The sequence below is a fragment of the Squalius cephalus genome (genome assembly GCF_949319135.1).
Source record: "Squalius cephalus genome assembly, chromosome: 2".
Taxonomy (NCBI): Eukaryota; Metazoa; Chordata; class Actinopteri; order Cypriniformes; family Leuciscidae; genus Squalius; species Squalius cephalus.
The window spans coordinates 8469896-8486095 of record NC_137123.1 but is presented as its reverse complement, the minus strand read 5'-3'; the positions used below and the strand labels follow the sequence as shown (position 1 = coordinate 8486095).

At 42.7% G+C, this 16200-nt stretch overlaps 1 protein-coding gene across 1 annotated transcript in view; it reads right to left on the bottom strand.

The window, feature by feature from the left end:
- Positions 1-16200, bottom strand: part of LOC307144583 (B-cell receptor CD22-like) — a 33129-nt gene that overhangs the window by 12324 nt on the left and 4605 nt on the right. The window contains exons 2-8 of the mRNA XM_079847058.1: positions 15476-15599; positions 14769-15119; positions 14422-14670; positions 10503-10850; positions 10159-10407; positions 5605-5949; positions 5258-5506 (exon numbers count right to left, since the gene is read on the bottom strand). Coding sequence (XP_079703184.1) covers positions 5258-5506; positions 5605-5949; positions 10159-10407; positions 10503-10850; positions 14422-14670; positions 14769-15119; positions 15476-15539 — 1855 coding nt within the window. The 5' untranslated portion in view covers positions 15540-15599. The remainder of the gene's footprint in view (positions 1-5257; positions 5507-5604; positions 5950-10158; positions 10408-10502; positions 10851-14421; positions 14671-14768; positions 15120-15475; positions 15600-16200) is intronic.

Below are 16200 nucleotides of genomic sequence, written 5' to 3'. Positions count from 1 at the left end.
GCCCTTATAGGCCTAACCTGAAAAAATGGCACCATCTGATAAAAAATGGTAAAAATGTCAATTTTGAAGCCTTGCCAACAGAATGAAAGCCTATTAAAAACGATTGCATCATTTTATAGTTAAACGGCACAGGGATTAAAAAATGCAGTTTTAATGGGTTTCAATGGGGACATTTTTGTCCTTAAGGTCCTGAGAGGAAGTATTTTGTGTAACTAGTGCAAAATAGATTTTTTAAAGAAAATGATGATGAAATAGTAAAATTCCAATAAAAATACACACCCGTGCCAAATTTTATGCAGTTAGCATTAACACAGGCAAAGTGATCAAAAAAACAAAACTGAAAAAGCCAAAAATGTCCTCAAGGATGCACAAGGGTTAACTAAGACGAGTTGATACATACCTCTCTCGTCTCAGTGCGTGCACTCAATCGCTCTGGCGCGCGGCAAAACTTTGTTCACTCAGTTCATTCAATACGGGCCAAGCAGAGAAGCTACTAAACACCTCCACGTTTTCCCTATTTAAACACAGTTACTCGCGTAGTGTAACTCGACCTAGGACGGTGACACAAAACAAAACGTTGCGCTTTTCTAAGCGTGTAAAATGGATAACTATATTGTATGGCGGAATACCATAGCAAGTGCTTGTAAGCACTTCGTCTTGGCGGAGTAATATCTTCACCAGAGGGAGCGGGGGCCGGTGAGAGGATTTTTCACGAGTGAAGATATCACCCCGCCAAGTCGAAGTGCTCATAAGCACTTGCTATGGTATTCCGCCATACAATATAGTTATCCATTTTACACGCTTAGAAAAGCGCAACGTTTTGTTTTGTGTCACCGTCCTAGGTCGAGTTACACTACGCGAGTAACTGTGTTTAAATAGGGAAAACGTGGAGGTGTTTAGTAGCTTCTCTGCTTGGCCCGTATTGAATGAACTGAGTGAACAAAGTTTCGCCGCGCGCCAGAGCGATTGAGTGCACGCACTGAGACGAGAGAGGTATGTATCAACTCGTCTTAGTTAAGGGAATAACATAGTTTAATATGAAAAGACGGTGGAGTATTCCTTTAATGTGTGGGGTTCATTTTGCAGTGCTTACATCAGTTTGCTTTAGTTGGGCAGTTAGCTTTTTGTCAGTTTGTGGTCTTTTTAACACTGTTTACCAAAACACATAATTTGTTGCAAAGGAAGCCAGAAACAAAGATGATCAGGTGATATAGTTTTCAGCATAATATAGTTGAATTATTAACTTTATTCCTGACCAAAATTGGTTATTGTTATTAATAGATTATATTTGTAACCATGCTACTTAAAAAACACAGGACTTTTACTTTTACCCTCACCTTAGACAAGGCTCAATCCGAGGGGCGGGATAAACGGCTGTTTTTCAAATTCCCTCTGCACGCAATAGGACAGCGATTCAACCAACCAGAGCGTTTTCCCAACAGCGGAGCTAACGTTAGTTGAAAGATTCAACTTTTGCCATATCTTGCCGGCAAAACTACGAACACATCTTCCTTTTTTAAGAATGACTTCAGTGCCGTTCTTTGCTCTTTTCTCAAAGAAAAGCAACTCCAAATCCTCCAGAGTCACGGCCAAAGTCGATTAGAAAAACTGTTCGCCAGCAGCAGCCGCCATTCTTTGTTTTCAAGTAGCAGGGAACTGTCGCAACTCTGTCGTCATTATGTTAAGCCCGCCTACTCTATGCACGACGTGATTGGCCTGACCCAATTTAGGTTTTTCCAGCACGAAAGTCAACGGAGAGTTGCTAGACTACCCTGGCTGCAAAATAAATTTTGCTGCCGCTAGGGTGCGTCTAGATTTCTAGGCTAGCACAGCACAGTCACACGTGAGATTTACACAGCAAAATCAATAGCAGGTATAATAACGTACAGGTCATCATAATGGTGACCAAACATTTTCAACAAAACATAAACATCTTAACCTCTGCCAATTCTCAATAAGAACTTCTGTAGATAAATGGCAGAAATAAAGCCAGTAGGCCTATGTTAAGTGAAGCAGGTAATGCTGTTTGTGGAGTTGTTTAATTCTCCTCTGCTGAAATCTTGAGAGATTTAATGTCTTTTATCTTCAGTTGATTCATCTAAGGCTGTGCCTAGAAGTCAGTTGTAGTTCAGTTGGTCACTCTCACGACGTGACCGACAAATAGGAATCTCGCTAGAGAGGCCAATCTACTTTGAGTGAAACTAAATGAGCCAATGCACATTGGCGTGCAATCATTTGCATCAGCTGCTCAGCCACACAGCGCGGGTATATAATGAGTAGAATGTGCGATTGCACTTCAGCTTTTTGCTTCGGAGCCGAGCGTTTCGATGCTGTTTAATCCTACTGAGTGATTAAACAACAAGCAAGCGCTTCAGGAGCATCTCTCGTGTCCGGTGCGGGTGATGCAGCGGGGTCGACTTTCTTTCTCTCTTTCTTCTGTTTTTGTGTTACTGAGCAAAACTAAAAGGCTGTTTTCACAGCTGATGACGGTGCGCCAAGAACGCTGTATAGCCGTTCTTACAGCTGGTAAGACCACTGTGAAGAGAGACAGCGCACGACAGGTTTCACATTTCCTGTCTGTGTCCACTGTGACCGTTCCCCTGCGTGCTTCAGTACCAAGGAGAGCATTCCCCTGAAAGAGCTTACATGGGTATGAATTGCATGTTTCTAAAGATGACATTCCACACTTGTTTTTCTGGTTGGTCCGATCACTATCTCGCTTGCCTGGGAAACATGTGAGACTGTGTTCGTGGGTGGTTCATGTTTTCGCACGAGAACATGACCACATCAGCACGCCGGTTGACTCTTCTTTCTCTGGAAAGCTTGAGTCCCCTCTGTTGTTGGCCAGCCACTGCTTGTGTGTAAAAGCACAGCTGCAGGTCTGCTCGACACTCTGGGAGACCGTGGAGATCTGCGAGAGCTTCCGCCAGGCAAAACCCGACGGGTCTCTCGCTCCTCAGCGTGTCATGTGCCGCCGAGCTGCCGGGCTGCAGCGCGGGTTGTCACGGCAACCCAGCTCTCGCTCTGCGTTCTAGGTGCGCAGTCCCCTTGTCTATTCTCCATTGTAGCATCCTGAGCAGCTTCTGGATGGGATTGCTGGTCCTTAAAAAAAAAAAAAATGGAGGAACCTAGCGTTTCATTCAGGGCTCCAGCTGAGGGCAGCCGATTGCTGCATCGGAGAGTGGGGCTGTTTCGCTCTGGAAATGAGGATGATGCTGAGTTCCCATTGTAATAGTGTGTGTGCTTATGCTGAATCAGATTCAGACCTGACAGCCATCCTTTCCCGGGTCTTTCTCTGATGTGCATTGAAAACTTAGCAGTATGGAGCTATATTGGTGCCAAAATATGGAACACCAAAAGTGCCAAATTCTGCCTAAAAAGTTTTCACCTCTCTCACTACCCTTGACGTTGGGGTGGCTGTGCCTCTGGCAGGCCACCTTCGCCCTGAATGCGAGGCCAAGGCACTCTTACTGCACGAGGATAGTTCTGAGCCAGATTTGAGCTGCACTTGTCGATCAAATCACAGCGCAGGCCCTCGGTCAGACGATGTCCACCTTGGTGGTCCAGAAGCGCCCCTGGCTGTCCTTTCTGAGGTGCGAGAGGTCGTCAAAGTACGCTTTCTCGATGCACCCATCTCACAAGGTGGTCTTTTCGGCGACACTGTTGAGGACTGGCCCAGCAGTTCTCCGTAGTCAGCAGCAGACTGAAGCGCTTCCCCAGACGTACCACCAGAGTGCCTCGTGGGCCGCCTCTCAGTCTACTCATCAACAAAAGTGTCATCCCCTTCAAAAATAAATAAATAAATAAATACTCCGGCACAGCCTGCTCTACTGTGTCCGCTGCATGACACCGCCCGCCCCTGAGACGGGTGACACAGAGATGGGTGGAGCTGCTCTCTCCTGATGGAGGGCCAGGAAACAAATCTTTTGAGTCAAAATTCTGTTCCACCACTGGAGTCACAGTGGTACCCCAAAAAAAAAAAAAAAAAAAGAGCAGTTCCTCTATCCCTGGGTCTGAAGAGGGCCTGGAGAGCAGTGGGAGGAGAGAATCCTCACCACTCTCATCCGCCTATTCTATCGCCAGCGGGCAAGTAGTGTGCAGTTCGAGAACTCAACCAAGCCTCCTCCTGTGCCTCCTGCCCCGTGGAACCAGGTAAGTGTTGCACAGCACACTCAGTCCCCGCTAAGGGCCGCTTCTAGAGAGAGAGCCTCCCGAGCCGCGTCCTGAGTTCCACCTCGCTGCCCCACTGCGGGTACACCTACGGTCCCTCTGGTCCCGCTTGTACGGTCTCTGTGGGTCTGGTTAGCGCTCCACAGTCTGTCTCGATGGCTCATTCGGACCATAAGGCTCGGCTATGCGATTCAATTTGCCCGGCGTCCCCCCAAGTTTCGGGCCATCCACTCCACTACAGTGAGAGCAGCCGATGCCATTGTCTTGCGGGCGGAGATTGCAGTCCTATTGGCGAAGGACGCGATAGAGCTGGTCCCTCCAGCCGATATGAGGTCAGGGTACTTCAGTCCCTACTTCATTGTACTCAAGAAAGGCGGTGGGTTACGACTGATCTTGGACCTGCGAGTTTTGAATCAGAATCTCCACAAGCTACTGTTGAAAATGCTCTCACAGAAACGCATTTTTGAATGCACGACCTGGCCGTCAGGTTCCTTAGGGGGGCGAGACGTATAAACGCCCATCCTCCTGGGCACTGGCACGTGGCCCCTCGCTAACAGATATCTGTAGAGCTGCGGGCTGGGCGACACCTAACACATTCGCTAGATATTATAGCCTACATGTAGAGCCGGTCTCCTCCCATGTTCTCACCCTAAACGGGTAGAAGCACTGAGAGGCCCGGCTCTGTCGGCTTGCTGCACACTACTGTGCACCCTTATTGCTCCAGAATGAAAAAAACAGTTGAGTCCTCCAACACCTTCAGCCCAGACATGGCGGAGTGTCCAGCTCCAGGCCTTTATCAGTTGAATCCTTGAGAACCGGGCCTAGGCTGTGTAAGAACTGATTTTCCTGCTAAGACAAAACTCACCCTGCAATAAAGCCATAAAACGCACCCTGGACAGAAGATAGCAAAGACAGAGCACAGGACATTGTCCTGTCCAAACTTTTCTCCTTCCTTAGCTCTGCATCCCCCTCTCCCTCCACCCTTCCTCTCCCCCTGAGTCAAGTCACCAAGAGTTCACTAAGAATGTCTCTGGTTTCGGGGGAGGGGGGATAATTATCAGATATCTTGAAGAGACACCCTACTCACACATGACATTGAGCTGAACAGCAGGAGAGATGTGAATGTGTCCATCTACAGCACAGCTATATCTGCCTGAATCCTCTCTTCTGACTGACTGCAGCAGGAGTTCATTGTTTCTGTCTCTTCTCTCAGTTAATGGCTGTGAGTTTCTGTACCAGATGAATGTTGCTCTGTCAGTCAGAGCGCAGCTGCTTTTACATCTCAGAGTGACTGAATCTCCCTCTGTCACTCTCTTAGGAGACTCCACCTGAAGATCTGAACACAACACACACATTATATCTAGTGTTGCTGTCATACACTGATTATTATTCAACATAATGCACAGAAGAAGAGATAAACCTCAACAAACTCACCTGTGACATTAAGAGTTACACCAGGTTTACCAATCCATTTTCCATCAGGTTTATCAGTGATGAATCTGAAATAGTACATGTCTTCATCCTTCAGTGTCACATGACTCAGTCTGACGGTGCAGTTCTGCTGTTTATCTCCCAGATACTGAAGCCTCTGACTGTATTCAGGGTCCTCAGACAGATCTGGAGGCTCTTCACCATGTATTAACAATTTAGCCCAGTACACTATCATGATCTGATGTCCAGTAGGGTATGTATAAGTGCATCTCATTATCACTGCTGAGTCCTTTAGTGCACAGATGTGTGAAGGACTGTAACTCACACCCCAATCAGCACCAGAAACCCCTGAAACACAGATTATAGGGATAGTTTACACTCACCCTCATGTAGTTCCAAATCTTTACGCTGTTATTTTTTCCCTGGAACACATGAACTGTTTACATTGCAACGCAAAAAAAAAAAAAAAAATGCGGAAAAATGCGGTTTTACTGATACTAGACACATGACTTTCAAATGAAAGATTGGTATCAAAGAGCACACCCAGGTTCCTAACCGACGACGAAGACTTAACAGAGCAGCCATCAAGTGTTAGACAGTATTCTAGATTATTAGATTATTACGAGTTTTTTGTCCAATAATTAGAATCTCTGTTTTTTTCAGAATTTAGAAGTAGGAAATTACTAGTCATCCAATTTTTTATATCAGCTATGCATTCCGTTAATTTTGTGAATTGGTAAGTTTGAAGAAATATACAGCTGAGTATTGTTACGTTATGTGTATTTGTTTTTGTGTCTGTATATGTTTTTCTTTGAGTTTCAGATTACCGCTGATTTGATAACAACCTGCCAGCGGTAATTGGGTGATCAGATGATGACTCGGTCCTTAAAAACGCCTCTTCCGCTCGACATGGAGGATGGTTGCGGCTTTGGGTCGGTCGCAGCGGTTCTGGCTTCCTGCTAGCCGCCAGATCAAAACGTTGTTTTTCCTGTGTTCTTTGGTTGTGTTTCATTTAGAAAGTGGTGATGTAGGAGAGACCTGCTCTTTTGTTTGGAATCTATTTATTATGTTTTGATGAGCGCAGTTAGGTAAGCTTATTGTAGTTTCTTTTCTTTTTTTTCTGGTAGGTTAATTAAGTGGTTGTTTAATTTTATTAGGTTGGGTTTTGTTTGATATTTTGGGCCTTGGGTCTCTCTGACGAGAATACCACTTTATTTATTTATTTTTGTCGACTCATGTTTGTTGTTAACGAATTATACTTTATTGTTATCTTTTTCTTTGTTTTCTTTGGGCCGTGGGTCCCTTTAACTGATTCATTATTTCCTTTTGTGATTATTCTTGTTGATCTGACGGCCTGCGGGAAGCTGGTTGTATTTGTTTATTGATTTATTGCGTCTTACCCCTAGCGGACGTAATAGTATCGTCAGCATAACAGTGAAAGCTAATTCCATGTTTCCTAATGATATCTTCTAATGGTAGCATGTACAGAGTGAACAGCAGCGGTCCTAGTACTGAGCCTTGTGGTATGCCATACTGAACTTGTAATCAATAAGACATCTCTTCATTTACTGCTACAAACAGATAACGGTCAGATAAGTATGATTTAAACCATGCTAGTGCAATTCCACTAATGCCAACATAGTTTTCTAGTCTATTTAACCCCCTGAGGTCCACAATCGCGCCGGCGCGATAGGCTCGCTTTTTTTTTATCAGTTCAAAAGAGATTCATTTTGCTCTGTTGACTTTGATATTACAAACAAGTTTCATACATCAATCGATTCTGTTAAATGTGTATTACTTTTGTGTATACTCACAGTAAAAACAAAGTGTTGTGCTTTTTGCCAAATAAAGAAAAATAAACACGAAGCGAGTTCTGCCTTCTCTCTGTCAGTGTAGTCCATTCTGAAACGCGTCCGAAAATGAACAATAACTCAGCGAATACTCAGTCAAACAGACATACAGACACACAGGCATGAAGCTTGAATTCTCTTCTTTTAAATAAAGTAATTTATATAAAAAACAAATATTCTCAGTTCATGTAATCTGTAAGAAAAGAGCGAGATGTCAGTCGTTCTCATCTCATCTAATTATTTTTAATGTGACTCCGCCCACGGAGAGCGTGCGCTATTCAAACGCAAATGACTGAGGCAGTCCACGCAAACCTGTGAACGCCCCCATATCAGCTCGAGAAAACACAAGTTTAATAAGATCATTGTACTTGTTTACACCGTCTCGCAGCTCTGTGAGGAATAATAATAATGGAAAATGTACCTCAGAAGTGCGGGTATTTCGAGGAGCAAGGATCCGACTGAGCTGAGGAATACTGTAGTAAGTTTTTTTCCTTCTCAAGTGAATCGCATTTCTGTGTGTGAATGAATGAATGGCAGAGATGCGCGCTGTTTACCACAGCTCGCAAAAAGACAGTTTAAATTTAAATCGCATTTCTGTGTGTGAATGAATGATGATGTTTTAGCAAACTGTATTGCTATACTGAGATGAGTAAAAATTGACTGAAATATGTTGAAATAAAATGTAGGCTATTTGTATAAGCAACGTATTAAACTGCAAATTAACATTTATATGCCCTAACATTTCATAAAAACCATGTTACAGTCAGGCGAAATATGAAAGACAACATTTTGTTGACTAGATTTGGGTACAGTTTTTACTGTAGAATATACTGCCACATCAAATAAAATACTATTTTTGTCAAAAATAAAGTCATCAACTAAGATGTTAGCTGTTCCAATGTTGGCTATATTCAAACTAATGAATACATATGATAAAATGTAGGCCTATAATCATTTTTTTACAAAGAAAGAGTACACTTGAAATATTGTTGAAATTGTAATTGTTGTAATTGTAACCTTTTTAATAAAATAGCAAAAGATATTTACAAGATAGATGTAAGCAAAATCTTAAATGGTCAATATAAGTCTTCTTCTAAATATATATTTTGTCCTTGCATTCATTCTTGGCTCAGTCAGTGTCACACCTGAATGAATGGCTCATTATGCAGAGTGGGTGGGACATTGTATTCTCAGGTGTAAACCACTCTTCGTTCACACCCCCCTCGCATATTGGCTTTCCAAGCAAAACCTGTCTTACACAATTTAAATCAATGTATTGTTTTATGTGAAAGATAAAGCAAGACTATTTTCACATAATTTTGAAGCCAGAACTCGAAGCGACAACATCCATTAGTCAAAAGTCTTGTGGATACATATTTAGTATGAGTTTTGTGGTCTTATTTCAGCAACTTTAATTTTTATTTTTTTCAATAACCACGCATAAACATTATTCTCTTAAAAATACAAACATCTACATACATGTTGCTCGCATATTATGGTAGCCCTGTTTGTGCTATATAGAGTGAATTTACACCTTTGCCATTATCATGTTTATAAATAACTGAAAAAAGCACAAATGTCAGGGCATGTCAAAACATCCCAAGGGCCCCAAAAACACATTAGACCCCAGAGGGTTAAAAGAATGTTGTGGTCGATAATGTCAAATGCAGCACTAAGACCAAGTAACACTAATAGAGAGATACAACCACGATCGGATGATAAGAGCAGATCATTTGTCACTCTAACGAGAGCTGTCTCAGTACTATGGTACAGTCTAAATCCGGACTGAAAATCCTCGCAGATATAATTTCTTTCAAGAAAGGAACAAAGTTGTGAGGATACTGCTTTTTCTAATATCTTTGACAGAAAAGGCAGATTCGAGATCAGCCTGTAATTGACTAATTCTGTAGAATGGTTCTGTAAGTGGTTTAATCATAGCCAGCTTAAAGGTTTTTTGGTACGTATCCTAGAGACAAAGACGAATGAATGATATTAAGAAGAGGATCTATGACCTCTGGGAGCATCTCTTTCAGTAGCTTAGTCGGTATAGGGTCTAACATACATGTTGTCGATTTAGATGAATTAACGAGTTTGCAAAATTCTTCCTCTCCTATAGCAATAAATGAATAAAATTTTTCATCAGGGAGACTAAAATTCACTCCCTGATGCAATACTGTAGTAGACGATTGCATAGTTATAATTTTGTCCCTGATGTTATCAATCTTATAAGTGAAGAAGTTCATAAAGTCATTACTGCTATGTTGCTTGGAACCTTCTGGGCTTTAAGCTTTATTTTCCGTTAGTTTAGCCACTGTTTTAAATAAATACCTAGGATTATATTTATTTTCTTCTAATAGGGTTGAAAAATAAGCAGATCTAGCAGCTTTCGGGGATTCACAAGATACATCATGTGATTATATAGACATTCTTAGTGAACTTTTGGTGACTTGACTCAGGAGGAGAGGAAGGGAAGAGGGAGAGGAGGATGCAGACATAAGGAAGAAGAAAAGTTTGGACAAGACAATGCCCTGTGCTTTTTCTTTGCGATCTTCTGTCCAGGGTGCGTTTTATTGATTTGTTGCTTTATTGTACCGTTAATTTTATCTCAGCTTTTGTTTTAGCAGGAAAATCAGTTCTTACATTTAAAACTTATGACCAGTAGGGGTGAATCATCAAGGAAAATGAAGTACATAAAACACATACTCACACATGACATTGAGCTCAACAGCAGGAGAGATGTGAGTGTGTCCGTCTACAGCACAGCTATATCTGCCTGAATCCTCTCTTCTGACTGACTGCAGCAGGAGTTCATTGTTTCTGTCTCTTCTCTCAGTTAATGGCTGTGAGTTTCTGTACCAGACGAATGTTGCTCTGTCAGTCAGAGCACAGCTGCTTTTACATCTCAGAGTGACTGAATCTCCCTCTGTCACTCTCTTAGGAGACTCCACCTGAAGATCTGAACACAACACACACATTATATCTAGTGCTGCTGTCATACACTGATTATTATTGAACATACACAGAAGAAGAGATAAACCTCATCAAACTCACCTGTGACAGTAAGAGTCACTCCTGATTCACCAGTCCATTTTCCATCAGGTTTATCAGTGATGAAACTGAAATAGTACTCGTCTTCATCCGTCAGTGTCACATGACTCAGTCTGATGTTGCAGTTCTGCTGTTTATCTCCCAGATACTGAAGCCTCTGACTGTATTCAGGGTCCTCAGACAGATCTGGAGGCTCTTCATAATCTATTACCAGTGTTTTGGTCCAGAACGCTTTCATGATCTGATGTCCAGTAGGGTATTTATAAGTGCATCTCATTATCACTGTTGAGTCCTTTAGTGCACAGATGTGTGAAGGACTGTAACTCACACCCCAATCAGCATCAGAAACCCCTGAAACACAGATTATAGGGATAGTTTACACACACACACACAAAAAAAAGTTTTACAATTACCCTCATGTAGTTCCAAATCTTTACGCTGTTATTTTTTCCCTGGAACACATGAACTGTTTATATTGCAATGCAATTTAAATAATAGTTAGTGATGTACAGTACATAACTTGTACATTTATTTTTATCTTGGTACGTTTTAGTTTGGGGGAAACATTGAAACATTTAGCTGAACTTTAATTTTTACTAAACTAAAGACTAAAATTTGCTTAATATTATATTTTTGATTCATACAAAAATGTGAAAGGGGGTTCAAAAGGATGATTTTAACAAAAGTTAAAATGAAGTTTGTAGTTCTGGATCATCCTCCAAAGTGCTATGGATTGTGGGCAATATTAGCTGTTATAGTGAGCACGGATCCACACTTCGAATATCCATCAGAAATAGAAGACCATACAGGGACTTCTGGCATTCTCTTTTCAACATATCACATCTGGACCTGAAGGAAGTGTTCAGTAAGTCTTGCGCTGCTTCTCTCCCTCCGCATCGTCCCTATGACTGTGCTATAGATTTATTGCCAGGTAAGTCTCTGTCTAAGGGCAAGCTTTACTCTCTTTCTGTTCCTGAGAGGGAGGCCATGGAGAAATATATTTCTGATTCTCTAGCAACGGGGTTCATCCGACCTTCTTTTTCTCCTGTGGGGGCGGGGTTCTTTTTTGTTGGTAAGAAGGATGGTTCTCTGCGACCTTGTATTGATTACCGAGAGCTGAACAACATCACGGTGAAGAATACTTATCTGTTGATGTCTTCAGCCTTCGAGAGGTTGCAGGGAACATCCATTTTCACAAAAGATTGGAGTGCGTATGGATCCTGACAAGGTTAAGGCTGTGATAGATTGGCCAAGTCCGGATTCCCGTAAGGCCCTACAGCGGTTTCTGGGGTTCGCCAATTTCTATCGCCGTTTCATTTGTAACTTCAGCCAACTAGCTGCACCTCTGACTGGCTTGACCTCCCCCAGAACGACGTTCAGGTGGTCCGATACAGCCGAGGCTGTATTCCCCAACCTAAAGAGCCGCTTCGTTTCGGCTCCCATCTTAGTCGCCCCTGATCCCACGCATCAGAGGTGGGGGTAGGTGCAGTTCTTCCCATCTCGCTTCCTCAGATGACAAGATGCATCCATGCGCATTTTTCTCCCATCGTTTATCACCTGCCGAACGTAACTATGACATTGGTAACAGAGAGTTGTTGGCCGTCAAGTTAGCGTTGGAGGAGTGGCGTCATTGGTTAGAGGGGGTCGGGGGTACCTTTTATCGTTTGGACCGATCATAAGAACCTTGAATATATTAGATCTGCTAAAAGACTCAACTCCAGGCAGGCTCGGTGGGCACTTTTTTTCGGACGTTTTGATTTTTCTCTCTCGTACCGCCCGGGTTCCAAGAACATCACACCCCTATCCTTATCTCGTATTTTTGATCCATCCGAACGCCTGGTTACTCCCGAGTGCATTTTACCAGAGAAAGTAGTTATCTCCACACTCATATGGGAGGTCAAATCAAAGGTCAAGAAGGCCTTAGATGGGGTAACGCCTCCACCCGGTTGCCCACCGAATCGATTGTTTGTTGCGTAGGGGTTACGGTCGGACGTTATTTGATGGGGTCATTGCTCCAACGTGGCTTGTCCTCCAGGAGTAAATCGTACTAGCTGTTTAGTAAAGCAACAATTCTGGTGGCCATTAATGGCTCGCGATATTCATGAATTTGTTTTGGCTTGCTCAATTTGTGCCAGTGGTAAGACGTCTAACCGACCTCCTGATGGGTTACTCCGACCGCTGTCTGTCCCTTCAAGACCCTGGTCCCACATTGCGCTAGATTTTGTCACCGCCCTCCCGCCCTCTAAAGGCATGACGGTTGTTTTAACCGTAGTGGACCGGTTCTCGAAGGCGGCACATTTCATTCCCTTGCCCAAATTACCCTCAGCCAAGGAGACAGCGGTTACTGTAATTGATCACGTCTTTTGGTTACATGGCCTCTCAATGGACGTGGTTTCTGACAGGGGTTCCCAATTTGTGTCCAAATTCTGGCAAGAGTTTTGTAGGTTATTAGGAGCTACGGTCAGCTTGTCTTCAGGTTATCATCCCCAGAGTAATGGTCAGTTCGAGCGAGCCAACAAAGATTTGTAGAGAATGTTGCGATGTTTGGTATCCAAGAATCCTTCATCCTGGAGCCAACAAATTTCTATGGTTGAGTATGCCCATAACTTGTTACCAGTGTCATCCACGGGCCTCTCTCCATTTGAGTGTAGTTTAGGGTACCAGCCACCAATTTTTCCTAGTCTGAAATCCGAGGTTGCGGTCCCCTCCGCTCACGCCTTCGTCCAGAGGTGCCACTGCACATGGACCAGAGCCCGGGAGACTCTGCTCCAGGTGGGGGCGCACACTAAGGCTAAGGCCTCCCGTATACGTCGTGGGTCAAAGAGTGTGGCTTTCTACCAAGAACATTCCGCTCCATTCCGTTTACAACAAGTTAGCTCCAAAATTTATTGGCCCGTTCCCTGTCACCAAGATTATTAGTCCGGTGACAGTCCGACTCAAACTTCCTCCGGCGTACAGGAGAATTCATCCTGCCTTTCATGTCTCAAAGATCAAACCCGTGTTTTACTCTCGCATTAATCCGCCGACCCCGGTTACTGTCACGGTTGGTAGATCCACTGTCTCATTCTAGTCTTGTGTGTTTGGGTGTGTGAGTTGTCTCGTTACGCTGATTGTTTTATGTGGGCGTTACCGCTGATTATCAGGGATCAGCGGCAGCTGCATGTCATCTCACCAGCCTATTTAATGCCCTGTCTTTCGTCTCATGTTTGTCAGATCATTGTTGAAGTTTCCCATGGTCGTGCCTGTTCCTGTTTTCCTCGTGTTTCCTGTTCACCGGATACCGGATTGCTTCACTCCCGTTCTCACCTCTGGTTCACCGTCATCTTCTTCAGTCACCTCAGGATCGTCCATCTCAGTCCCTGCGTCACGCTCTCCTGCTGTCTGTGTTCCTGGTCTGACCCTCTCTCTCGGAGTGACTGCCTGCCTACGCTGAGTTCTGCATTTATGCATCTGACCCGAGTGAACCATTGTTAATAAACATCATTGCACTTGCTATTGCTTCCGTCCTGTTTATCATTACAGGGAGGGGGGAGAATTATCAGATCATTATCAGACATCACCCAAAGAGGAGAACAGGATTCTCCTAAGTTCTCAATCTTTCTCATAATACCAATGACTGCAATGAAATTAAGACCATTTTACCCATCGAGGGAGAGGGGGATGCAGACATAAGGAAGAAGAAAAGTTTGGACAAGACAATGCCCTGTGCTCTTTCTTTGCGATCTTCTGTCCAGGGTGCGTTTAATTGCGTTATTGCTTTATTGTAGGGTGAATTTTATCTCAGCTTTTGTTTTAGCAGGAAAATCAGTTCTTACATTTAAAACTTATGACTAGTAGGGGTGAATCATCAAAGAAAATACGTTGTTAAATAAAACACTATAGTACATAAAATATATTTTACTATATTATAGTACATACTCACACGTGACATTGAGCTGAACAGCAGGAGAGATGTGAGTGTGTCCGTCTACAGCACAGCTATATCTGCCTGAATCCTCTCTTCTGACTGACTGCAGCAGGAGTTCATTGTTTCTGTCTCTTCTCTCAGTTAATGGCTGTGAGTTTCTGTACCAGATGAATGTTGCTCTGTCAGTCAGAGCGCAGCTGCTTTTACATCTCAGAGTGACTGAATCTCCCTCTGTCACTCTCTTAGGAGACTCCACCTTAAGATCTGAACACAACACACACATTATATCTAGTGCTGCTGTCATACACTGATTATTATTCAACATAATGCACAGAAGAAGAGATAAACCTCATCAAAGTCACCTGTGACAGTAAGAGTCACTCCAGGTTTACCAATCCATTTTCCACCAGGTTTATTAGTGATGAATCTGAAATAGTACATGTCTTCATCCTTCAGTGTCACATGACTCAGTCTGACGGTGCAGTTCTGCTGTTTATCTCCCAGATACTGAAGCCTCTGACTGTATTCAGGGTCCTCAGACAGATCTGGAGGCTCGGCAGGATCTGTTACCTCTGTTTTGGTCCAGAACACTCTCATGATCTGATATCCAGTAGAAGGGTATTTATAAGTGCATCTCATTATCACTGTTGAGTCCTTTAGTGCACAGATGTGTGAAGGACTGTAACTCACACCCCAATCAGCATCAGAAACACCTGAAACACAGATTATAGGGATAGTTTACACTCACACAAAACATTTTTTTTTTACAATTACCCTCATGTTGTTCCAAATCTTTACGCTGTTATTTTTTCCCTGGAACACATGAACTGTTTACATTGCAGCACAATTGAAATAATAGTTAGTGATGTACAGTACATAACCTGTACATTTATTTTTTATCTTGGTACGTTTTAGTTTGGGGGACACAATGAAACATTTAGCTGAACTTTCGTTTTTACTAAACAAAAGACTAAAATTTGCTTAATATTATATTTTTGATTCATACAAAAAATGTGAAAGGGGGTTCAAAAGGATGATTGACACAATTTAAAATGAACTTGTGGCTCACCGTGAAATGCGAGAATCATGAGCAGAAGAATCAGAGGAAGAGGAGGAGCCATTCTGACTGACATTACTGCAAGATCACCAATATAATCAGGCTTGATTCCAGAATCAGATCACTGAAGGCGCTTCTGAAATTAGTTACAGTGCTCAGTGTGTAAGCAACGGCTCCTTGCACCACCGTAGCAATAGCATATACTGTTCTTTTAGGAACACATGAGCTTGCATTACACTGTTAACCATTGCTGTATAAAAAGGCCAAATTCTGACAATATCATACCATTTTTTCATTAAAACAGTAATATACCGTAGAAAACAAAAATAGCCTACAGCAATATACTGTAAATCAACAGCACTCAAAATTGACACTCTGACATTGACACTGTTTTCACAATCACACCCTATACCCTGATCTCCAATTAACTGGAGATCAGTATTTGTTTTAGCTGGTCTCTTGACCCTTGACTTTGTAACATTAGTTTAAATATGGCTGCTTTAACTGTGAGTTTATAAAACACATTTGATATGGCAAGAAAAAGTCAATAGGAAGATGATCAGGAGTTTTAGGCTGTTGAGTTGATGCCATGATCATCCTGGACATGTCTGATTCTCTGATCTCATCCAGTATATAAGCTTTGAATTTATGGGTAATATTTATCGTACAGTATATCTGCTAATCTACAACATGAATTACAGTAATGTTTCTGTATCCAGTTATTCTGTAGAATATTG